This window comes from Ostrinia nubilalis, chromosome 15, assembly GCF_963855985.1.
Source record: "Ostrinia nubilalis chromosome 15, ilOstNubi1.1, whole genome shotgun sequence".
NCBI lineage: Eukaryota > Metazoa > Arthropoda > Insecta > Lepidoptera > Crambidae > Ostrinia > Ostrinia nubilalis.
Genome location: NC_087102.1, coordinates 6,720,571 through 6,746,477, shown reverse-complemented (window position 1 = coordinate 6,746,477; position 25,907 = coordinate 6,720,571). Strand labels below are relative to the sequence as shown.

General features: G+C 37.3%; 1 protein-coding gene, 3 non-coding genes and 1 pseudogene across 5 annotated transcripts in view; 3 read left to right on the top strand and 2 right to left on the bottom strand.

Annotated features, from left to right (window-relative positions):
* Nucleotides 1-4,282: 4,282 nt before the first annotated feature.
* LOC135079056 (U2 spliceosomal RNA) lies at nucleotides 4,283-4,470 on the bottom strand. The gene has a single exon (XR_010258718.1). It is a non-coding gene; the product is annotated as a U2 spliceosomal RNA (small nuclear RNA).
* A 2,863-nt stretch (nucleotides 4,471-7,333) lies between these two features.
* LOC135079055 (U2 spliceosomal RNA) lies at nucleotides 7,334-7,526 on the top strand. The gene has a single exon (XR_010258717.1). It is a non-coding gene; the product is annotated as a U2 spliceosomal RNA (small nuclear RNA).
* Nucleotides 7,527-8,618: 1,092 nt separating this feature from the next.
* On the top strand, nucleotides 8,619-8,811 carry LOC135079052 (U2 spliceosomal RNA). Its single transcript, XR_010258714.1, has one exon. It is a non-coding gene; the product is annotated as a U2 spliceosomal RNA (small nuclear RNA).
* A 496-nt stretch (nucleotides 8,812-9,307) lies between these two features.
* Nucleotides 9,308-9,488, top strand: LOC135079057 (U2 spliceosomal RNA; annotated as a pseudogene).
* A 1,204-nt stretch (nucleotides 9,489-10,692) lies between these two features.
* LOC135078842 (cGMP-dependent protein kinase, isozyme 2 forms cD5/T2-like) overlaps nucleotides 10,693-25,907 on the bottom strand; it is a 50,460-nt gene continuing 35,245 nt past the window's right edge. The window contains exons 5-12 of one of the 2 annotated variants that reach the window (XM_063973399.1): nucleotides 24,834-24,928; nucleotides 24,037-24,183; nucleotides 21,554-21,692; nucleotides 20,707-20,887; nucleotides 18,294-18,381; nucleotides 17,733-17,917; nucleotides 16,081-16,297; nucleotides 10,693-13,129 (exon numbers count right to left, since the gene is read on the bottom strand). In XM_063973399.1, the coding sequence (XP_063829469.1) occupies nucleotides 12,964-13,129; nucleotides 16,081-16,297; nucleotides 17,733-17,917; nucleotides 18,294-18,381; nucleotides 20,707-20,887; nucleotides 21,554-21,692; nucleotides 24,037-24,183; nucleotides 24,834-24,928 (1,218 nt within the window). In that variant the 3' untranslated portion in view covers nucleotides 10,693-12,963. Of the gene's footprint in view, nucleotides 13,130-16,080; nucleotides 16,298-17,593; nucleotides 17,918-18,293; nucleotides 18,382-20,706; nucleotides 20,888-21,553; nucleotides 21,693-24,036; nucleotides 24,184-24,833; nucleotides 24,929-25,907 lie in introns of those variants that run through there. The other variant, XM_063973398.1, reaches the window with a different exon arrangement.

The following is a 25,907-nucleotide window of genomic DNA, read 5'->3' as shown; positions in this document are numbered from 1 at the left end:
CCTAACCGGTGTAGTTAATGGTACCAGATAGGTACCTGGCACCAACTCTGGACATACATGTATATTAAGTAGGAATATATACGAGAATTGTCGCCCAGGTATTCATACATGTAATTTACCAGAATCCTTGGAATAAAAGAAACCAATGACGGATTACTTGTAACTTATGTAAGGAAGTTTGGACGTTCATTGCTGTTTACTTCGTAACTTCCTGATGTAGGTAATTTTAGTTGATTCAACAAAGTTAGGGCAGTGTTGTTTTACTGTTACTGTGTTTATTTGGATCGGTATAGTTTGACCGTCAAACAGGACAATATGTTTGACTTGGTAACGATAAATTTTATTGCTGCACTTTCACCAAAGTTTAGTAACTACAGTAATGCGCGTACTTTCATACATATTCATACGAATTAAACTATCGGCTGACAAAACGTTTGTAGACTGCGGGTCTCTTATAATTACGGGCAATGCGGATAGCAACCCTAGTTATGGACAGTGTGGTGGCGCCAAATAGTCCCTAAGAAAATGCTTCTTCGAAAATATCTCTACCCCAAGGATTAAGAAAATCGACAAGAGAAAACCCCATTGATTGATGGAAACCAAACCACAACCAAACTGAGCAGGGAAAAACAAGTGCGAATCGGAGTCGTAGCCGAAAGTTCTGCACCGCCCTTGCTAGGTTTCTTATCGCAAAGAAGGTGATAAAATAAACTTAATTGAAGTTTGAAAAACAGTCTCCTATACCTACCACTAGTACTAATATTTTGCTCGTTAAGTAAGTTAACATTATAACCTCATTTGGTTTAACAGCTAATTATAATTAAAGTCTCTGGTCTTTTCAAATATTAAGGCAGGATAATATTTTATTTCCTTACGAATTAGGTAGGGAACCTTATCATATTCACGAAAATAATTAACTTCCGAAATTAATAGATTCCAAGAACGGCATAGAATTTCCGATTCCATTAGGAACTCCGCATCGGCCAAACTTTATCGCGATTAACGATGTTTGCCTTTGTTTTGTTCCACTGTTTGTCTTCCATCTTCCTTATATTAAGCAATAATTAATAATTCAGTCGACTGTGAATTTGTTGAGTCATTTGTCAAGATCTGTATTCACTTTATAGTGAGCTAGCTGACCCGAACTTTATTCATCACTACATTAGGTACATAATTTGTCCCTATGTACCTAGGTATGCTTAGATCTCTAAAACTACGCAATGGATTTTGATGCGGTTTTTTTAATAGATAGAGTGATTCAAGTGGCAGGTTTATTATGTAGGTATGCTTAGCCGTGCGAAGCCGGGACGGGTCACTAGTCAGAAATAGTGCAGGATTCTAATGGTGAAGTAATTTTTCAAAGAAGAACGGTCATCTGTGACCCAGGCCCGACAGAAACGAGACATACCTCAGTTTTTTTGTCATGTCTTAATTAGTTAAATTATATATTTTTTATATTCGAAATCTATGTATAACACCAAAATATTACCCTTTGTTTTTGTTTAGGCGTTATACAAAAACTAATACAAAATGCCTATTTATCACCAAAATTGGTAAATGTATGTACCTAAATGTCTATTACAGCTGCTATGGAATGTATCTAGGTGACCTGGAGATACAGCCGGATTATACAGGGTGGAAAAAATAATAAGTTACAAAATCCAAAAATTCAATGTTACCAGCTTCCATAATCTGTACCCTATTAATGGTACCATTTGAAAGAGCTCGTGAAGCACTTTCAGAATCAGTAACTAGTTTTTCGATATCTTGTATAGTTTAGAAATAATCGAGTGAGATCACTTATCGTTCCATATGTATAACCACCCTGTATAATCCGGTTGTATCTCCAGGTCGTCTAGATACATTCCATAGCAGCTGTAATAGATATTTAGGTACATACATTTACCAATTTTGGTGATAAATAAGCATTTTGTATTAGTTTTTGTATAACGCCTAAACAAAAACAAAGGGTAATATTTTGGTGTTATACATAGATTTCGAATATAAAAAATATATAATTTAACTAATTAAGACATGACAAAAAAACTGAGGTATGTCTCGTTTCTGTCGGGTCTGGGTTTTTTTTGTATGGGGCGTGACCGTTCTTCTTTATCGGGTAGTTTCAGGGCCTGTTCAATACAAACAAACAACCTTTCCTCTTCATAATATTAGTGTTAATGTCAACTACTTTCCAACAACTCAAACGTTCAACTGATAAAACGAAAGCTTACATACCATAAATAAATGCAGCCTGCGGAAGTGCACCGTGCAAACTGCAGTTGCACCCCCCCGGTCTGCAAGGCCCGCTACGGATGTCCGCCCCAGGAGTTATCTTGGGTCACCCATCCTGCTTTGTTTACACTTGCGAGCCATCGCTGAATAAAAGTTGTCTAATAATGTCGTAGGAGTGTATCAGCTGTTTTATGGTACACGAGGATACTTTAATCTGTTTCAAGACATACCTTCGACACGGTAATACTATCATACAGTATTGTAACTTCATATAAACGGACGAAACGCGAACTTTCCTTCGAAATTCAAATCTCGGTATGCGCTCGACATGCAAAAGTCGGGGGTGTCGCGAATGTGCCACGGTAATAAACGGATGATGTGTTGTTTTTGAAACAGTAAGCGCTCTTTTTTATAAAAAATAATTACAACTACCTATTTATACAGGGTGTTAGGTAAATAGGTTTATAAGCTAACACTAGCCCATGTTAACATATTATGCATATAAATGGTATGGGGAAGTCAGTGATATCATTTTAATTTGTTTAATTTTCATACAAAATAAAATTTATAAAATCAGATTTGTATGCAAATTAAAATTATTAAAATGATGATTTCAATTTTCTGACTTCACTAAGTATAATATTTAAGCCATTTATACATATGCACATGTTAACATGGGCTAGTGTCGGCTTATAAACCCATTTACCTAACATCCTATATAATAATCAAGAATTTTGTACGCCTCAGTCGAGGCGCATACATTTTACGGTCGCAAATTTATAAGATTTATTACTAAATCTTAACACAAATATAATTTTTAATTAAATCTAGGTACTAATCACAAAACAACATGCATTTTATCCTATTTCATTCAGTAAGTTATTTTGTTTGTCAAAATAAAATAAAAAATTACAATCACAAAATACATTCACAAAACTAGATAAAAATTCTAAGTAGGCAGATGTAATGAAAATAGGGTTTGCAGGTGGGCAGCCCTATCGCATGTTGTCATATGGTGACGTACCGCGCGGCTGTTGACATTTATTTCAAAAATATGGCCGAGTTGGAATACTGTATAGATAGTATTACCGTGGTAATACTATCATACAGTATTGTAACTTCTTATAAACGGACGAAAAGCGAGCTTTCCTTCGAAATTCAAATCTCGGTATGCGCTCGACATGCAAAAGTCGCGAATGTGCCACAGTAATAAACGGACGATGTGTTGTTTTTTAAACAGTAAGCGCTCTTATTTTTTATAAAAATAATTACACGTACCTATTTATACAGGGTGTTAGGTAAATGGGTTTATAAGCCGACACTAGCCGACACCGACAGATTTGTATGAAAATTAAAATTATTAAAATGATGATAATAATTTTCTGATTTCACCATACCATTTATAAGCACATGTTAACATGGGCTAGTGTCGGCTTATAAACCCATTTATCTAACACCCTGTATAATATCAAGCATTTTGTACGCCTCAGTCGAGGCGCATAAATTTTATGGTCTTAAAATAAGATTTGTTACTAAATCTTGACACAAATATATTTTTTTAATTAAATCTACTAATCACAAAACAACATGCATTTTTATCCTATTTCATTCGCAAAGTATTTTGTTTGTCAAAATAAAATAAAAATTACATTCACAAAACTAGATAGAAATTCTAAATAGGCAGATGTAGGTAATGAAAATAGGGTCTGCAGGTGGGCAGCCCTATCGCATGTTGTCATACCGTGACGTACCGCGCGGCTGTTGACATTTATTTCAAAAATATGGCCGAGTTGGAATACTGTATAGATAGATAGCATTACCGTGCCTTCGATGCAAAAACGTGGGACAATCAATTTACTTAGTAAAAAAAGTCGCAGAAAGTGGCAATGTCGCAAATGGAAGATAGGGGCTCTCTCACTATTAGACACGGGAACCGACCACCCTCCCCTTCTAGAATGTTACATGTTACGGACTTTACGGAGAACTAATGTAACATTCGACGAGGGAACGTCATGGATGGAGTACTAATTCCCGAGCTGTTATTCAAGAGTTTATGTGGGCCATGCCCGGCGGCACTGCAATGCCGGGCCGACCCGTGGGAGGAGTGGAGCAAGCCCCGGTCTCCATCCCGAGTTACAAAAATCAGTTTAATATACTGGTCCCTCAGTGAGGGAACTTTCAGATATTAAGCTGAAAAGAACAGATACTACACTTTGATCTTATAGACTAAGAGCTAGTGAACGCCAGACCTACGTTATTTTATAAAGGCTGAAAGTGTGTCAGCGCATGCTCCCAACATAGCTAAGAACCATGGCCAAACATGAAGTTTGGGTCATGGTGGCTTTGGCAGACAGACGGTACTAAAGGTGAGTAAAATACCAACTTATTTACGTCAAAGTATAAAGGCTGATTTTTTGATATTTCCTTCATAATGTTATTAGAAATGACGTCATTAATTGACAGACACCTACCATGGTGGCAGCCCTTAGCCAGACACCTTAAAGTTCATGAAAATGTAGTCCTACTTACGTCATACTATAAAAGCTAATATTTACATAAAATATTTGAACTATCATTTGATGAAGTTTCCTCATCAGCCAGACACTTCTGATGGTTCCTTTGCCTTGCCAGACAGCTTTTAGGGTGGCTGAAAGTGCGAACGCGAGGCACTATAAATATTGTTTTTTGTACTTTTTCTTAAGTTACTCAAGTATTTGAGTCTGTAAATCATCATATCATGTTGATGAGCTGATGATGGAAGGTAAGTACAACTCCTTAAGGCTTAGGAGTTGGAGGACAATTCTTTAATCAGTATAATTATATAAGTATAGTTTCTAAAGTTATTTGGGTGTTTGCATCAGCTAGTCATCATCCCATGTTGATGGAAGGTACTACAACTCCTTAACGCTTAGGAGTTGTCGGATAATTCACGTCATGCTCCCCGGCGGAACTACTTTTGATTTAACTAGTGTAAGTTTCTAAAATAAATTTTTGAAATGTCTATAAAATTCTAGTCCTATTTAAAAAAAAACTATGTCACAGGTTTCGCCGTATTTTGTTATTGAAAGTGGTTGCGTTGCAGAGTAGGTATCCTTCCAGCGAAACCATCACGATATATCTATTACTATGCATAGTATAATCAAATTTATAGTATCAAATAATACTAACAATTCTATATTGAATTAGGACCCCCAAATCCTTACTAGAATTTATATAGGTACACGGAAAATGTGGTGCCATAGTTGCTAAACGCCTAGAGTAAAGTTCTTAGCAACATTAGCATTAACATAGGTAATGCTAATGTTGCTAAGAACTTTACTCTAGGCAACTTTCAGAGGTAATCACTTTAAAATTAGGGGTTACCTAAGCCTTAAGGAGTTGTACTTACCTTCCATCATCAGCTCATCAACATGAGATGATGATTTACAGACTCAAATACTTGAGTAACTTAAGAAAAAGTACAAAAAACAATATTTATAGTGCCTCGCATTCGCACTTTCAGCCACCCTAAAAGCTGTCTGGCAAGGCAAAGGAACCATCAGAAGTGTCTGGCTGATGAGGAAACTTCATCAAATGATAGTTCAAATATTTTATGTAAATATCAGCTTTTATAGTATGACGTAAGTAGGACTACATTTTCATGAACTTTAAGGTGTCTGGCTAAGGGCTGCCACCATGGTAGGTGTCTGTCAATTAATGACGTCATTTCTAATAGCATTTTGAAGGAAATATCAAAAAATCAGCCTTTATACTTTGACGTAATTAAGTTGGTATTTTACTCACCTTTAGTACCGTCTGTCTGCCAAAGCCACCATGACCCAAACTTCATGTTTGGGCATGGTTCTTAGCTATGTTGGGAGCATGCGCTGACAAACTTCAGCCTTTATAAAATAACGTAGGTCTGGCGTTCACTAGCTCTTAGTCTATTAGCCAAAAGGTCGAGAAGCGATACTGACGGAAAGATACGCTGGGTAGTCTTTGCAGGAAAAAAAACTAATGAACCGCGATGTAGGATGTATACAACGCCATCTATCGGAAGTTTTTGCAAATGACAGTTACATTGGCTTGTTGTTTTTAAAATGAGACAAGATGTTTTTTTTTTTTTTGAGAATTTCAAAATACATTAGGTATGTTTTTTTGGTAGTCCCGATGACTAGTGGCAAACAAAAAATTAAGGCAATAGGAATCAAGATTTTTTTGTTAATAACAACTACCGTAACTACGGTACTTATTAAATAAAAAAAACTTCAATTAGGAGTGTTTAATGTACAGTTATCAGTCTGTTACTAACCGTGTGTCGAGGAAGCGATGCGTTTTCGCGCGCTGATCACGCCATTCCTGTGGCTAATGGGATAATTTGGTTCCGCGGTGCAGGGCAGGGGTCCGACCCTCGGGTATTGGCATTTCAATAGCATTGATTGGATTCCACACATTGTCATTTGTGAACAAAGATCATATTGTTAGTCAAGCATAAATTGATGCATTGGTAGGTATGCATCTTGTGATTTTGCGTTATTTCAATTTGTAATAATCTGATAGGAAACTGAAGGTATACCTAGATCATTACCGTCAGACGTGAAAATATGCACTTCATTGATGGAGTATTTTAACGCTTTTCACTTTTCTTCTGTAGCATTTATGGTGTTTACATTATAACTCCTTGTAAAATGGCAATCAGTTTAAATCTGAAATTACCAAATTCTCGTTATTTTTAAGCGATAGATATAATCACTTATTATCTTACCAGGCAAAATTTAAAAGAAAAAATTTTATAATAATTGGGAAAAAATACTATAGATGGTACGAACTCATTATTCGTATTAAAAATACATTATGTAACAATGCAATGGCAAAATAATAGCATCGGATCACAACGGTACCTATCTACTTCTACTAAAATAAATCTTTATGCACATTGCACACGCCTTCTTTAAGAATGAACTTGCTTTAAGAACCAGTTCCAATAAATTTCACTAGATGGCGCTTTTGATGTACATGCTTGTGGCTAGATGGCGCTACTACATTAAGCGTGCAATTCCTGAACCGCGGTGTCCAGATTTTTTTTCCTGCAAAGACTACCCCAGCGTATCTTTCCGTCAGTATCGCTTCTCGGCCTTTTGGCTAAGATCAAAGTGTAGTATCTGTTCTTTTCAGCTTAATATCTGAAAGTTCCCTCACTGAGGGACCAGTATATTAAACTGATTTTTGTAACTCGGGATGGAGACCGGGGCTTGCTCCACTCCTCCCACGGGTCGGCCCGGCATTGCAGTGCCGCTGGGCATGGCCCACTTAAACTCTTGAAAAACATGGGAAATCTATGATGACAAATCAGGATTTTGACTTGTCTGTATATGATTTCATTATTTTCTATCGATCGGCAAGTATCGTGGTATCGTCGTAATAACAAGTGCCATTTTGCAATAAAAATAGTGATGTTCTGTTGTTGGTATACAAACGGCAGCGCTGCATATTATATGTTACGGCTAAAGTTAATGTTAGTTTCTTCTATCTTTAGCCGGCTAAACTTAAGTGTAACCGCAAGCCCTTGGCTAAAAATTTAAAAGTTAATGGAAAAAAAAACAATGTAATGCTGCTTTTACACTATGCGGAAATTAGCCGAATCAAGTCAAAAAAACAGAGGAGTGGGGATGAAATTCATTCATAATTCATCCCCACACACGCAGCATAACAATGTTTACTATTTTGATATGAAAACTTACTTTTATGTGCCTATGTAGGTATTCAAAATTACAATAACAAAATATTAATTACTTAAAACAATATCTAACTAATTATTAAAATAAAATAATAAGGAACCATTTGGTCATTACAGAATCTTCTGTAGGTATTTAAAATTACAAAATAAAACTGCGCACGCGTTGTCTCCCCACCGCCCCCTCAAGCCCTCCGCCGGCCTGGCGCGCCCATCGAATACATTTTTAGCCGTTTCGTTTTGGCTAATGTGCACATTAGCCGGCTAAAGATGGAATATCACGACGCAAACTAACATGTTATCGAACTTTAGCTGCTTCTCGAAGATAAACTTAAGTTTAGCCGGCTAATCTTAAGTTTATGTTCACAACTATCTTTAGCCGTAACATAAACAGTACCAACTCATTATTCTTATTAAAAAAATAAGTGCATCAGATCACAACGACATGGGCGGCACGACAACGGTATGTTTCTACAAAAATAAACTCCATGTTTTGCTATTCATCTAAATGAACTGGTTTTAAGAACTAATTATAATAAATTTCACTAGATGGCGCTTTTAATGTACATACTTGTGGCTAGATGGCGCTACTACATTAAGAGTGCAATTTCTGTACCGCGGTGTCCAGATTTTTTTTCCTGCAAAGACTACCCCAGCATATCTTTCCGTCAGTATCGCTTCTCGGCCTTTTGGCTAAGATCAAAGTGTAGTATCTGTTCTTTTCAGCTTAATATCTGAAAGTTCCCTCACTGAGGGACCAGTATATTAAACTGATTTTTGTATCTCGGGATGGAGACCGGGGCTTGCTCCACTCCTCCCACGGGTCGGCCCGGCATTGCAGTGCCGCCGGGCATGGCCCACATGAACTCTTGAATAACATGGGAAACAATTTCCTATAGAAGCAGTCACTATGATGATAATTTTCCAGAATCTTGACTTCTGTCTGTTCTCTTCTTCATTATTTACGGCAGCACTTCAACACTTCTCCAAGCTTAAATACCGTGGTATCAGTGGTATCGTCGTAGTAACAAGTGTCATAGTACCAACTCATTATTCTTATTAAAAAATATTTATTTTGCCCTTGTAAGTTAACACTACAAGGGCATAATAATAAGTGCATCAGATCACAACGGCCGCGGCACGACAACGGTATCTGTTTCCAAAAAAATAAACTCCATGTTTTGCTAATAGATCAAAAGGAATTGGTTTTAAGAACTAGTCCCAATAAATCTCACTAGATGGCGCTTTTAATGCACATACTTGTGGCTAGATGGCGCTACTACATTAAGCGTGCAATTCCTGTACCGCGGTGTCCAGATTTTTTTTCCTGCAAAGACTACCCCAGCGTATCTTTCCGTCAGTATCGCTTCTCGGCCTTTTGGCTAAGATCAAAGTGTAGTATCTGTTCTTTTCAGCTTAATATCTGAAAGTTCCCTCACTGAGGGACCAGTATATTAAACTGATTTTTGTAACTCTGGATCACTGATGCCATATCTACCAACTTTTTGGTAGATCTACCACTTTTCACTTCAGTCTACCTATCTACCACCCTAGACCTAAAATCTACCTATTTTTTTAATTTTCACATATCACCACAATGTCGCGTAAAACCCGACAATAATTAGCCACCCTGTTCTCTTCTTACTACTTAGTCTGTGGCCCAAACGTGTGAAGCCAAGTTTATAAAAAAGTCTGTGGTAATTATTTATTTCTCTCTCATCTGTGATGATCTGTGTGTCTTTTGGATTTGGATTGTGTGTGTGTGTGTGTTAAGCTTGCTATGTTGCGAAATAGAGTGATTTTAATGAATATTTTCTTTGCTCCTCGAAAACTCCGTTTAAACGGTGCTTGCATTAATTAGCGGTTGCGTGGCGTGTATTTCTTTTTAATAATGGATATCAAACAATGGGCAGCCTAGTGAAGAACATTTAAAATTATTTAATAAAAATAAAAATAATATTATTTTTATTAAATAATTTTAAATGTTCTTCACTAGGCTGCCCATTGTTTGAAAATTATTTAATAAAAATAATATTTTTATTATTTTTATTTTTACTAAATAATTTTAAATGTTCTTCACTAGGCTACCCATTGTTTGATATCCATTATTAAAAAGAAATACACGCCATGCAACCGCTAATTAATATTTTGCGAACAGACCATGTATTTTTAATCTTAATTTTTTTTCTAAGTTGAGGTGGTAGATCTACCAATTTTGCATTTTACATTCTACCAACTTCTACCAACAATTGGCACATAATCTACCAATTTTCTAAAATTTGGGTTGGCAACACTGCTCTGGATGGAGACCGGGGCTTGCTCCACTCCTCCCACGGGTCGGCCCGGCATTGCAGTGCCGCCGGGCATGGCCCACATAAACTCTTGATGAATAACATGGGAAACATTTCCCATAGACGCAGTCTCTGTGATGATAATTCCCAAGATCTTGACTTCTTCTGTAGTCTGACTTCATTATTTTCTTTCAGACTAGCTAAATACCTTAGGTACCATACCATACAGGTGTCATTTTGCAAAAAAGAAAATAATTTCCTGTGTTAGTTGGTATACAAACAGCAGCGTTTCAAGCTAAATACTGTTTCTTTATCTTGTGTTTCTTGTAGAAGGAATAAGGCACCGACTACTTATTAATTTTTGTTCTTGTCTTATTTTCTTGTATATTTCGGGGTAAGCAAATAACTGAAGCAGAAAAAACACCAAATCAACCAGCAATAAAAACAACAGTAACATGTGATTGAAATAATGTATATTTTTACATTCTTCAGAATCAATAAAATAATCATTTTAATAGCCTATGATTACAAAAAATAATTGTTCCTACAATAGTTAGAAAAATAATCATTTCATAAATTACACAGTTTTCACCGCATTTTAAATCCAAACGCATCTTTGTTACATTAAAATTTTAAAATTCATTACATATTTACACTGTGAACATTGTCACATAATGGAATACTTAATAAAAAATTGACTATTTTAGCTTTTATTCATATTAAGATAAGTCTTAAAATTATGTCATGTTTTGGAGATAGCTACCGTTGAAAACCAATGTTTAGTACATGACAAAACTAAACCAATCGCTATAGACTAACTAGGAAATCTATTAGTGGACTTTTGGATATTCAAACTTTGATAGTAAGCTATATTAAACTTAATAAATAATTAAAAACATTAACTATAATCTTGGTAAAGTTCGTCGAAATCAAAATGATATAACTGTAAATTTTATTGTAATTTTTTGAGCACCTCATGGATTTTTTTTAAATTTGTGAATAGTATTTCATTTAAAATTTCCCGTTTATGATTACAACGTATCATGTAGTGATTTCATTGTACTAGTCAAATATTTTTTATGACTATAATTAGTTAACTACTATAGACTGATCGATGTTGCAATAGGCCAATCTCGATATTACTGAATGTGGTAACAGTATTTTGGCTTTGTGGTGACCCTGTCAAAGATTAGTTTTAAATACAGAAGAGAAAATTGGCAACAACACTTCCTAAATCTAGCTAAAGTTGGCACATAAAATATTTTAAATTCACATCACATTTTTTCGCACCGAATATTGCATATAGTTTATAATAGATTTATGATTATAAATACGTACACAAATATTACACGGCTGAACCATTTAAGAACCTAGTAAGGGACACTTTTGCAGATTTTCGTTTTTTGTCATAAATCACCTTAGAACTAAGGTCTCCACAGGATGTGAAGACAGAAATCGCTCTATTACACTTAACACCGGAGAAACGCGTTGCTAATAACCTAGTAAGTCCAATTCAAATCTGCAAAAACCATTATCAAAACCTAGCAAGTTACAATGACCATTTAAAACCTAGTAAGTGCATGGACTTACTAGGTTTCAAAATGGTCAATGTGACTTACTAGAGGTAAAATGCTACTGTAATTTAAATATTATTTCGAGTTCTGTTGGCTGACACTCGATAACCATATCAAAATCTGGGGACTACATGAGTACTGATTCATATTCGATTTTGATTTTGATTTTTACGAGGCACTTTTGTCAAAAAAATAATTTTTAGTGTTAGTAAAGAGCATAAAACTTGCAATTTTTAACTAAATATATTCTTTTATTCCATAAAGTATACTTTAGTAACTAATCTTTAATATAAACATCGGAAGTTATCCAAATCTTTAAGCATCTTAGCAGGGCAAATGAAAATGCGTTTTTTCGCTCTCCTGTAAAATTTGCTCCGCTGCACTTACTAGGTTCTTAAATGGTTCAGCCGTACAGTAATGCGTCCTAAGGTAAAATGTTCAGTGTTTATTGAAATAATAGATAATGCATAACTTGTAAAAGTTTTTGGATAAAATTTCATTGAATAGAAGATACCTACATCGAATTTTACAATTAAATTCTTAAATTATTATTTATTTATGTAAGAAACAGAAATGAAACTAGGTAAATGATTCATGAAATAAATGAATTAAGAATCCCATTATAAAACACGATAGTGTACTATTTACAAGTGCGCATTCTTACACGTGATAAATACTTGGCAAGCCTTATTATAAACAAAGTACACGTAACATTAAGATTCTGTTAAATCGAACTGCATAGATAACTCGTTATCTACGTGAGAAATAGCTTACATTTGTTTAACTGTACATACAAAAGTAAGTAAACCGCGTATTCGATTAGTAACTTTCATAGCGACGATAAAATAAAATTGCATCGTTTTTTGACTCGGCAAAGAGTATAGTCTGGTCTGCGAGCAGCAAATTTTGTCCAATGACCCCAAGCTACCTATCCTTATCGCTCGCGCGTAATTATATTGCTGTCGCGACTGTGCGACGGGCGCCCGCAGTGAGTGCGATGGGTGGGTAGCTTGGGGTCATTGGACAAAATTCTACATGCTCACAGACTAGGCTTTAGTTAAGATTCAGATGCGTCGCTTCAACTTCAACGAAGACGTGACGTGGCATGGGAGACGTGTCGTCTCGCTCACAGCGATCTTGCGTCTCGCTCGGGCTAGAATGTGGCGTCCCAGCCTGAGAGGTCGTCGGGCGGAGGCTCCTCGCCGTCGGGCGGGTACTGGTCGAAGTTGTGCGTGTCAATGGCGGACTTTACGACTGGCGTGATGGGCGGGTCAAGGGTGCGCTGCGCCAGGCCTTCCCAGTTGAAGCCGTCGAACCATCTGGAAACGGAATTAGGAACTAATTAGGAAAAAAACCTACACTAAAAAAAGTAGAAAAATAATTACTAATTTCCTACTTATTTATTAGGACGAATTATTAATATTTATGTAGGTATACCATGATTGATACTTCTGGAGTCGGTGCCAAGATTATGAAACATGTAAAGTTTGCCTGCACCGACTCCAAAAGTATCAATCATGGTATACCTACATAAATATTAATAATTCGTCCTAATAAATAAGTAGGTAATTAGTAATTATTTTTCTACTTTTTTTAGTGTAGGTTTTTTGGAGTCGGTTTTATTTTTTTTTATAAAATTTTACTTATTTCTTGCTTTTTAGTTAACTAATTATTACCTTGATGTTACCACCACTGAAGGTAGGCAGTACATTGAGACCATATTCTTAATGTCTAGTGTAAAATAATATTCCCTACAAAATACAGGTTACCATATAGGAAACCTAAAAAGACCTTAAACCGTCAGCCCACCTTAAAAACATGAAAGAATACAACTGTTGGTCTATTTGTACTTATAATATTTAAATAATTATCCTACAACTCCTAAGCATTAAGGAGTTGTACCTACCATGACCAGTTTTTCTTCAAATTCGCATGAAACCACCCTTTTGATAATACCTATTCAACAAAAAAATAATCGTTCAAATTGGTTCATAATCGGCGGAGATATTGCGTATAAAAAAGTTCATCCCCAATTTTCCACCCTTGGGGGTGAAATATTTTCTTCAAATTCGCATGAAACCACCCTTTTGATAATACCTATTCAACAAAAAAATAATCGTTCAAATTGGTTTATAATCGGCGGAGATATTGCGTATAAAAAAGTTCATCCCCAATTTTCCACCCTTGGGGGTTGTTTTTTTTATTATTAAATTTAAATGGGACCACCCTTGAGGTATTACCTATCGCTGAAAAAAGATTTGTTCAAATCGGTTCATAATTGGCGGAGTTATCGCGTAACAAACATAGAAAAAAAAAAAAAAAAAAAACTTACGGGTCGAATTGAGAACCTCCTCCTTTTTTTGAAGTCGGTTGAAAAGATAGAATACATACAGCAAATACCAATATCATTGAGTTCCTTGACAACTGACTAAAACCAAATTATGATCAAGAATGAAGAATGTTCACTAATTTTGTTTTTAAGCTTTCTGTATTCTCTGTTAAAAATAAAAAATACGCGTGAAAGAATTATTTCGATACGTCAATTAGTTTCCAAGATATTGAATTTTAAAAGTGCGGGCGGCGGCCGGCCCGCCATTTTATGCGCGTGACGTCATATTACAGTGACTGGCTCATATTTGTATGGGTGGAATCTTGCAAGCTGAATTAAGACCCACTTCCAGGCAACCGATTAAGCTGAAATTTCGCAAACACATGTGATTTGGATGACCATGCAATATTATGATGACATGGAGCTGATCTGATGATGGAGCTGGAAGGTGGCCATAGGAACTCTATAATAAAACGACTTAAATCCATCGAGTTTGGGTTCGTTCGTTTTGTATTGACGAGTACTTTAATTCTATATAGTAATCAGGGTCTAATGATGGAGCTGGAAGGTAATTCGCAATAAAACGACACAATCGCATCAAGTTTTGGTTTGGTTCAATTTTAATTTCTGTGATGGGTCTGGGTGTTAATATGTATAATAAGTTTGTATTTACAAAAAAAAATGTATTTAAGTATGTTTATATCCGTTTTCTAGTGAGCGGATACTGTGAATGTACGTCACGCGGGGTCACGTGACCGTCGGCGGGACTCAATATTTAAGCGAACTTTGAATGCCTATAAAATCATAACTACTGGGTATTTTTAAATGAAATAAAAACTAATGTATTTGTAAATGTAAAAGCCTAACTGTAACATAGGTTTCAAGTGATTTTGCATACCTAGTAACATTCTCAATTGAGCAGAATTAATGGTAAAGTAAGGATAAAGTACCTACTAAAGTAGGGTCGCCGAGCACGTAGAATTTCGTCCAATGACCCCGAGCTACCCATCCTTATCGCTCGCGTGTAATTTATATCACTGTCGCGCTTGCACACTCACTGCGGCCGCCCGTCGCACAGTAGCGACAGCAATATAATAAATACGCGCGAGCGATAAGCTTGGGGTCATTGGACGAAATTCTACGTGCTCGGCGACCGGACTATATACATAAAACTAAATACTTAGGCATCTCGATAAGTGCTAAGTAGCTAATTCTGTCACTCACGGGTGATGTAATAATGATTTGATGAAATAACTTTCGGTGATAACCTAAAAGAGAGGAAAATGGGTTTCAATGCGACATTTTGATATGAGTTCATACTTGTTGCAGCGAGGGAATTCCACCGCGTCTATGCGGTACGAAGTTCGCCGGGTCAGCTAGTTAAAAATAAATTAAACTCACTTGTGCTTCTGTATCTCAGTGATGCCTCCCCGCTGGTATCCCAGCCGCTCCGCAGGGTTGTCGCGGCACAGTTTCTTGATCAAATTGGCGGCGTTCTGCGTGATGCAGCGGGGGAATTCCACCGCGTCTATGCGGTACGAAGTTCGCAGCGTCAGCTAGTTAAAAATAAATTAAACTCACTTGTGCTTCTGTATCTCAGTGATGCCTCCCCGCTGGTATCCCAGCCGTTCCGCAGGGTTGTCGCGGCACAATTTCTTGATCAGATTGGCGGCGTTCCGCGTGATGCAGCGGGGGAATTCCACCGCGTCTATGCGGTACGAAGTTCGCCGGGTCAGCTAGTTAAAAATAAATTAAACTCACTTGTGCTTCTGTATCTCAGTGATGCCTCCCCGCCGTTATCCCAGCCGTTCCGCAGAGTTGTCGCGGCACAGTTTTTTGATCAGATTGGCGGCGTTCCGCGTGATGCAGCGGGGGAATTCCACCGCGTCTATGCGGTACGAAGTTCGCCGGGTCAGCTAGTTAAAAATAAATTAAACTCACTTGTGCTTCTGTATCTCAGTGATGCCTCCCCGCTGGTATCCCAGCCGTTCCGCAGGGTTGTCGCGGCACAGTTTCTTAATCAGATTGGCGGCGTTCCGCGTGATGCAGCGGGGGAATTCCACCGCGTCTATGCCCTTGAGGATCTTGTTGTAGATCTTCATGGGGTCGGCGCCCGTGAACGGCGGAGATCCAGTGAGCAGCTCGAACATGAGTACACCTGGAAGTTGAAGTAAAGTTTAAATAGATCAAATTCTATCGATGTTCCGAACTTGTGCAAGACGAATGCACGAGTTAAGTTTTCTGGACAGACTCGCTCCACATTAGGCTAAATCTGAATCCTCTGGGTGATATTTTTATTAATGAGTTTAATGAATTCAATCAAATGGTCAATTATATTGGGGTATTCATGAATTCTAGCCGTATGGTTCCGGTAAAGTAGAAAAAGACTCCCAGTGGATGTCAGACCTCCCCAACATGGCTGGTCAGGGTGGGTAGTCTTAACTGGATCCCTCATTTGCCTAGATGTCGTGCTCTTGCTTTGGAGACCTAAATACATTTATTGAATTATTTATTTATTTATTATCATATTAGAAAAGGTTCGGCCAAATTAACGCGATCACACGCGATCAGCCGACCGAACCTAAAGTGTCATGCTCTTGCCAATGGAGACCAAATGACCTAATGCTGATGATCTTACCTAAGGACCAATACTCGGGCGTGCCGCAGAAGGTCCAGGTCTTGCGGCTGGCCTGCAGCTTCCTTTAAGGATGCCGATGTTGATCCAGCTTACCTAAGGACCAATAGTCCGCGCTGATGTCGTGGCCGCGGTTCATGATGACCTCGGGCGCGACGTACTCGGGCGTGCCGCAGAAGGTCAGGTCTTGCGGCTGGCCTGCAGCTTCCTTTAAGGATGCCGATGATGATCCAGCTTACCTAAGGACCAATAGTCCGCGCTGATGTCGTGGCCGCGGTTCATGATGACCTCGGGCGCGACGTACTCGGGCGTGCCGCAGAAGGTCCAGGTCTTGCGGCTGGCCTGCAGCTTCCTTTAAGGATGCCGATGTTGATCCAGCTTACCTAAGGACCAATAGTCCGCGCTGATGTCGTGGCCGCGGTTCATGATGACCTCGGGCGCGACGTACTCGGGCGTGCCGCAGAAGGTCCAGGTCTTGCGGCTGGCCTGCAGCTTCCTTTAAGGATGCCGATGATGATCCAGCTTACCTAAGGACCAATAGTCCGCGCTGATGTCGTGGCCGCGGTTCATGATGACCTCGGGCGCGACGTACTCGGGCGTGCCGCAGAAGGTCCAGGTCTTGCGGCTGGCCTGCAGCTTCCTTTAAGGATGCCGATGTTGATCCAGCTTACCTAAGGACCAATAGTCCGCGCTGATGTCGTGGCCGCGGTTCATGATGACCTCGGGCGCGACGTACTCGGGCGTGCCGCAGAAGGTCCAGGTCTTGCGGCTGGCCTGCAGCTTCCTTTAAGGATGCCGATGTTGATCCAGCTTACCTAAGGACCAATAGTCCGCGCTGATGTCGTGGCCGCGGTTCATGATGACCTCGGGCGCGACGTACTCGGGCGTGCCGCAGAAGGTCCAGGTCTTGCGGCTGGCTGCAGCTTCCTTTAAGGATGCCGATGATGATCCAGCTTACCTAAGGACCAATAGTCCGCGCTGATGTCGTGGCCGCGGTTCATGATGACCTCGGGCGCGACGTACTCGGGCGTGCCGCAGAAGGTCCAGGTCTTGCGGCTGGCCTGCAGCTTCTTGGAGAAGCCGAAGTCCACCAGCTTCACGTAGCCCTTCGAGTCCAGTAAAAGGTTTTCTGGTTTGAGATCTCTGTAAGTGAGAAATGGGGAATTAAATATAGATTCTATTATTGAGAGGCGATCAGGCGATATCAAATATGGAAATAACTAATGTTCAGTAAGTAGTCAACCTTGAACTAAAATAATTTATAATTTTGTCTATTTTTTGACTCATCATCATCATTTCAGCCATAGGACGTCCACTGCTGAACATAGGCCTCCCCTAATGCTTTCCACGTTGATCAATTGGTAGCGGCCTGCGTCCAGCGCTTCCCTGCTACCTTTACAATGTCGTCGGTCCACCTTGTAAGTAGGTGGACGTCCCACGCTGCGTTTTTCGGTATTTTTTTACTATTTCAAGAGTTTTGTGGTGTAGTAGGTAAATTAAATATGGATTTTTTACATACCTATAAATAATATTCCTAGAATGTAAATAGTGGAAAGCTTCAACAACACACGCAGTGTAGAACCTAGTGGTAGCATCGTCAAATTGTCCTGAAAAAAGAAGAAATAACATTTTAAATGCTAATCTTTTGGATAAAAACAAAATCAATTAGAGATACAACTCTCAGAAATAATTGATTTTTTTAAGGGACGCGCGCTGGTAGCTTGAAGAGCTTTTCCGGCTTCACCGGGCAGAGTGGCGAGTACAGAAGGTACTCTAGCCGTTTGGCGATCGTCGGTGCGCGTGCCGACGAGGCCGAGTGTGAAACCTTCCTTATGTATTTATTAACTTTAATTTTTTTTTTTTTCAATTTATTCATAACTAGCGGCCGCCCGCGACTTCGTACGCGTGGACCTCGTTTTACCCCCGTTAGATATCATGTTGATAGATGGCGTTTCACGGCTTCCCCCGCATGAATATTTACGAACGTCAAAAACAGTAGTTTGTCCAGCGCTGTAGATTTTAACCAATGACGATAGATGGCGCTTTTCAAACACGTCTTATTTATTTATTGAAATATACAGGGTGTTTCTTGTAAGGTGTCAAGCCGAAGGCAGGTGATAGGTGAGGACTAGACCTATCGATTTCACCCCCATGTATGTTCTACGATTTTTCGTAGTTTAGAAGTTATCGTTAATTTTGTGATTTTTTCAAAATTTATGACCTAGTGGCTTAATTTTTTTTAAATCTTTTTTTTGGGTTGACGTTTCTCAGATTTCTATTTTTTGACAGATTCCCTATTAATTGCAGATTTTTGAAAAAAATAATCAACTTCCTATCTTTGATGCAAGATACAAAATTTTTGCTAGAAACATAAAAAATATGTTTTTAGCGAAACATTCTAAAATTTTCAACTTAAAGGTTTGAAAAAAAAAAGAACTTCCGTAGGTCCAAAATAATTTTAAAAACTGCGCAGTTTTATGAACTTTTATAATAACACAAAAAAACATGTACTTAATAGGCCATTATTTTCTGTAATCGCTCCACTCAAGTGGCAAGTTGGAGATTCCGTTACATGTTTTTGACTTTCTTAGGACTAAGTAATGTTTGCAATCCCTTAAGTTTACGTTATGTAGAACACATTTAGAGACAATATCTGAAAAGAACATTTTTTATCCACAACGAGGAAGCTCTTGCCCTTCATCTGGTATACAATAGGGAATATGAAAATATTGATGAACTGCGGACAAAGCTGACTGAAGCACAAAACCAAATTAAAATGAAGAAGAAGGTTTTACAAAGAATTTTTTTTGCGGCGTTGTCGAATGTGCATTCAGGTCAACGGTGGACATTTTGAACATTTACTTTAAATTAAATTATTACACCCATTTTATCTCACACACACACACACACACACACACACACACACACACACACACACACACACACACACACACACACACACTCTAATATGTAGGTATATCGAATTTAATCGTAAAGTAACAACCACCACTGTGGACTAGTAGTAAGGCCACCTATTTAGGACAGCCAACTCCTCTGTGGTTTAGGATTCCGAGTGAAGCTCGCTGATCATCCATCAGTTTCCATCAGGTCAGATGAATGGCAAGAAATTCCTCGTTGTGGATAAAAAAATGTTCTGTTCAGTTATTGTCTTTAAATGTGTTCTACGTAACGTAAACTTAGAGAATTGCAAACATTAGTTAGTCCTAAGAAAGTCAAAAACATGTAACGGAATCTCCGACTTACCACTTTAGTGGAGCGATTACAGAAAATAATGGCCTATTAAGTACATGTTTTTTTGTGTTATTATGAAAGTTCAGAAAACTGCGCAGTTTTTAAAATTATTTTGAACCTATGGAATTTCTTTTTTTTTTAAACTTTTAAGTTGAAAATTTTAGGATGTTCCGCTAAAAGCATATTTTTTTATGTTTCTAGCAAAAATTTTGTATCTTGCATCAAAGATAGGAAGTTGATCATTTTTTTCAAAAATCTGCAATTAATAGGGAATCTGTCAAAAAAAAGAAATCTGAGAAAAGTCGACCCAAAAAAAAGATAAAAAAATTTAAAGCCTACTGGGTCATACAATTTGAAAAAATCACAAAATTAACGATAACTTCTAAACTATGAAAAATCGTAGAACATACATGGGGGTGAAATCGATAGGTCTAGTCCTCACCTATCACCTGCCTTCGGCTTGACACCTTACAAGAAACACCCTGTATATGTCACATATCGTTTATTAATTATAGCCTATATGTTAATCTGGGTTATAAACAATAATACTGTAAATTTTCAACATAATCCTTTCAGTAGTGAAAGAGTAACAAACATCCAGACATCCAGAAATTCAAACTTTCGCCTTTATAATATACCTAGTAGGATTTGTGATAATTTGGTAACTGGTTAAATCTTACCTCTGTCTCTTAAAATAGTCCACAATTCGCCTCCGAGGCAAGTTTCCATCAGCATGTACAAGTACTTTCTATCCTTAAACGTCTTGAACAGTTTCACTATAAACTCGCAGTTCATCTCCGACATGATTTCCTTCTCCGACATGATGTGCTGTTGCTGTCTGGTTTCAACGATCTGGGCTTTCTGCAAAGAGAATAATCTTTGGTCAGACAATGTACGACTTGATTTCATCAATGGGATAATTTGTGTTGTGCCTAGCACATAAGAAACACTAAAATCTGAAATATTTCTTAGTCTTAACTCGTGTACCTAAATATTTACGAAGAAATTGTACAGGTCCCTTTGAATGTCCATTACATCGTGTGATTTATAAGTAACATAAAACGTTACGTTAACCTTTTCGCGGCTGAATCAAAATCACATACGTGCCCTCGAAGCACTGAATCCTACTTTTTTTGACAATTAAGTTTATTAAAACCTAAAAAATCATAAGCTGGTAACAATTACACAGAGATTTTTAAAATTCGTCCCATCTGTAGGACTTTAATTCATAAACGGATCAGGAGAGTTCAACTAACTTTTTCCATGCCAATTCCCTCCTGATGCCGTTTTATATTTGCGCCAGAAATCTCTCACATTTCGTCGCTTGCCTCTCAGTTAGAGAAACTGACGTATCTGACATTTTTTTCGAAACTGAATTATCTACACCATCATAATCAATTTTGCAATACGAATCGATCTGTCTAATCGCCTGAAATTTTTGCAAAATGTCAGTTACGTCAGTTAGAGAGGCAAGCGACGATTTTATCCACGGATCAACGAAAGTATAATAAAATAAATTTATCATACCTTCATCTGCTTCAGAGCGAAAGACCGGCTCGAGTCGTTCTGTATCTGCACCAGCTCCACGCGCCCGAAACCGCCGATACCTAGAGTTGCGATTATCCGCAGGTCAGAGAGCCGGAGGTTGGCGAACTCCTCGTTTAATCTGGAATGGATTGGAAGTTAAGGTTATTGTGGGAATTTGATGACGGGGATGGGTGTCACGAGATCACTAACTTCTGGTGTGGTAGGTACCTATGAAGTATTATACTTAGACATTCATTACCCATTATAAGTAGCTATGTTTAGAAAATAAATGTATTGTCCAAATATTTGGACGTCACACCATTTCATTCTTATTTGGACACATTCAATATTAAAGAAGAATTTATAATTTCAAAGAGGACATGCTCGTTCGGCATGAGCATAGGGCATGAGGCGTACCTGACGACACGCATAGTAAATTAAACCAGAGAGATTCTTAAGACGAATCTAGAATTGTGTTTATAATTTAATTTTTGATTGTCAAATGTTTTTGCAACATACAAATTACAAACAGTTCAGTTACTTAATATTACTGTAACGTTATTAGAAATGCCCCTTAGAAACAGTACCTATTTGTTCATATCGAAAGCTAAGTTATTGCTTGTCCGTAAAGTCATGAGACCGAAAGTATTCAGTTTCTTTGCTTATTGTTTAAAAACTAAAACAAAAGCCAGGTGTAACCTCAGGGTGTAACAAACAAATCTTCGAGTCAATTAACTCTGTAACCAATCTAATTTAACAGCTTTCCTAACATCATTCCCATTTAATTGATATGTCTTTGTCCGCCACGTGTCAGTCTATTACACTGTCTCATTGTACCCATTGTCTTTGGATCTTCCTACAAAAACATGGGAGTTTACCTTTTTAACTATTCTAGCAGTTAATCAACATTTCTATAGCAGATGAAAGTTAATAATCGCCAATTACTTCCACTAATTACAATTTGACTTTGACAATTTAATTTTGATTTCTCGACGACTGCTGAAATGAACTTACCATTAAATCCTCAGTAGTGTGCGTAAAAAAAGAAAAGGATTAGTGAGTGAAATCGAGACATTTCATATCTGAAATTGGCTATTGTTCAGCTCGCAAAAAATGCATGCCGATTCCGACACAAAGGAGTTATGTTGCATAGGAGCCATTGTCAGAAATATCGGGGGTTTCGGCTCTGTGTGAACTTGGACATACTGGAGTTAAACACAGAGGGCACACATAAAAGTTAGGGTTTTAAGTTATATGGACGTAGGTATATATTAACTGTACCCACATGTTTGTGTGTACGCCATTTTGGCCTAAAATACACTATTATTATTTCTTGAAAAAGATACCAATTATTTATTTACACAAAAAACTTTTTTTTAATTTTTACAGACTTTTGTCTTAAGCATAATATCAGATATTTGACGGAATAAAATTTTTTGAACCAAAATGGCACCTACTCAGCATGTGTCATGCTCTACAGAACATGACGCTGGTATTTTGTTAATTTTGTTATTAAATTAATGATAATTATTTTAACTACATTTATAGTGCCCTGTGATTTCTCATGCATAGAGAAGAGTGTAGTACTTTCTGTATCTAATTTCATTGTGACATACCCGAGGAAGCATGTTTATACGCCAATAATAGGCGCCAAAAATGGCTTAACAGTTTTCGTGCACTTACAACACACTCTTTAGCAATTGAGCTGGAGAGACCTTGATTAACTTTACTTCATAACTACGTATGAATATAGTACAATTTGTATTAAAATCACGCAATAAAAGATGTAAGTTGCATCCTAGTAATAATGTATGTTATTAATGGGGGGGCTAGGTAATTAATTTAAATGTTATGTTTGAATACCACAATAGTTAATTGTCTTCTCGATTATAAGTTAATATGTATGACTAAGAAGAAATATCTTGCAAGTCAATCTATACCAATAACTATTTAGGTAGAAATAAGAACTCTATTTGGGTTTACTTTAAATTGATTTGTTTTGATAAGAATGACTTGTTTAAAGTTTTTCCCAACTTGTATTTCTTAGTACGGACATGAGTCATGAACACAATCAAATAAAGCTTATATTTTTTGTGACCATTAATCGATTTTCAATAGATTTTTTGTTTGGTGTATTTTTAGCTCAACTTTGTGGTAAGTAAATAGTGCTAAATTGACACAAAATTAACAATTAATTTGGCTCTATTTTTAGTACTTAAATTATCCACATTGAGTGTGATATTCAATATGATGAAATCTTGATTTTCTTCAAAAAAATCCATTCGAGATATTAATAATTTTATATTTATAAAAACCCCTAAAGGACTTTATTACTGTATTCCTACAAGAAGTGTTTTTTAAAATTGTTATTGCGATACGATGCGGGCTTCGCCAAGGCCCGTCCATCGTGTCACGAACAAAGCATTGTAATATAAACTCTTTCGCAATAGCAATAAAGTCTACGTGCCATATCTGTCACATACCTTGCTCTGCTATCTCCCTCGTCCTTGTACTTGGTGCGTATTTCGTCAAGGGCGGAGATGAGCTGGTTGAAGGTCTCTCGGTCGATCACGAGGCAGGTGCAGCCCTCTGGCGAATCACAGATGATGTTTGCCGTTCGGAGGTCGTCCCTGGAACATGAGAAAGCAAAAATAAGAACACTTTTTTAAACACAATCAGTCTACAGTGTTTTACAGCCTGCTAACTTTTGCCTATCTAAGGCACAAGGATCACCAGAATTTTGATCGATCACCGATCTGGTTTTAGTTTGAAATCGCGTGCATGTAGGTTTTTCTATTGGTCGGAGTTAGTGAAGAGATTACATTAATCGAAAAAATAATTTTATACTGTCTTTTTCATCGTATTAAAAGCGCCATTAAAAAACATAAAGCAGATAAAAGTTTGATTAAAGAGGTTATTTTATGAATTATCTGAACTTGCACATAAAAAAGACAAAAAAGTGGATAGGTTTAACCACTAACAAAAAGTTATCGAAAAACCCCAATACCGTAATCTTTTGATCATTATTAGTTTGCGTGGATTATGGTTTGCCAATTGCCACAGATATTTTATTCATTACACGTCACGCGATTAAAACTGCCGATGGAACTACAAAAGATTACTATACTATACCGAAATTCATCAAAATTTGTTTGCCGTAGCGTAAAATATCAGAGACAGTTACTTTCTCATTAATAATATTAGTAAAAATCGTCCGACAATAGAATAACACAACGCACTACCGATTCGCGATGGCACTAATTCGGCAATCGATACGTACCCTTGCAATGCCTTTTCGCCGAAGAAATCGCCTTTCGTGAGAGTTCTAATGAATTTCTCGTCGTTACTGTTGGGCTGTTTCTGGGTCACTTTGACCTGAAAAAGAAAAATTATTACCATTAGCGGAGTTTTGTAAAAATTAGATAAGAGGTGGAAGCATGGCCACAACATAGCACATTTATGTGTTGTTTCGGCTGTGTATCTTTTTGATTTTTCTTAATTCTATTAAAAGGGACCTTAATGTTAACAAAACGAGATTAAAAACATATTTTCAGTTAAGATTAAGTTAAGTACTTACTGAATCTAAAATGTGTAAAAAAAATATGTTTTAGCACTTAAAAACATTTTATCACATTAAAGTCTACTTTTTCTATGGCAGGCTCAAGTAGTTGTTTGATGAAAACAAGATATTTTTAAATTTTTAATTTTTGTAGGGAATAGGCCTACGCTAGACCACTGGATAGACCATCAAACTAGTAAGTAATTTTATGAAACAAGTAACGATCCTACGTTTCTTGTTACATAAAATGTGGGACATTGAAAGTGGTCAACACACAATGGCGTACATCGCGATAAAAATGTAGGATCACAATCGCAGTGTGTTGGCTTGAAGCTATTTTTCCTACAAAGTAAACAAGAATAGCAAATTTTTTTTTACATAATATGATTATAGTCTCTGTTAATTCTTGTCTCGAGATATAATAACGTGCAACCACTTAGATGTAACCATAAATATTATCTTTATGGCCTTAATTTTTATGATTTCACACGAATGGCCTCTGCCAAAAATAGTAAAAATGGTAGGTCACGTTATGTGGAAACTATGTATATTTCAGGACGAAAATAAATCGAAATAAATATGATGGCTTTATAGTGTTAGTAATTGAAATAAAAATATGCTTATAGAGGTCGTCATTCATTTTCCAGTCCATAAGTAAGTATTTACGTACATACGTATGTCTACGTTTTTCATTCGGACGTCTCGCTCTAATACCTACTCGTCTGGCATTTGTAACATTTGTAAGCCCATTCACGGAAGTGTTCTACAACGTTACAAGTCAAACACAAGCGGTCA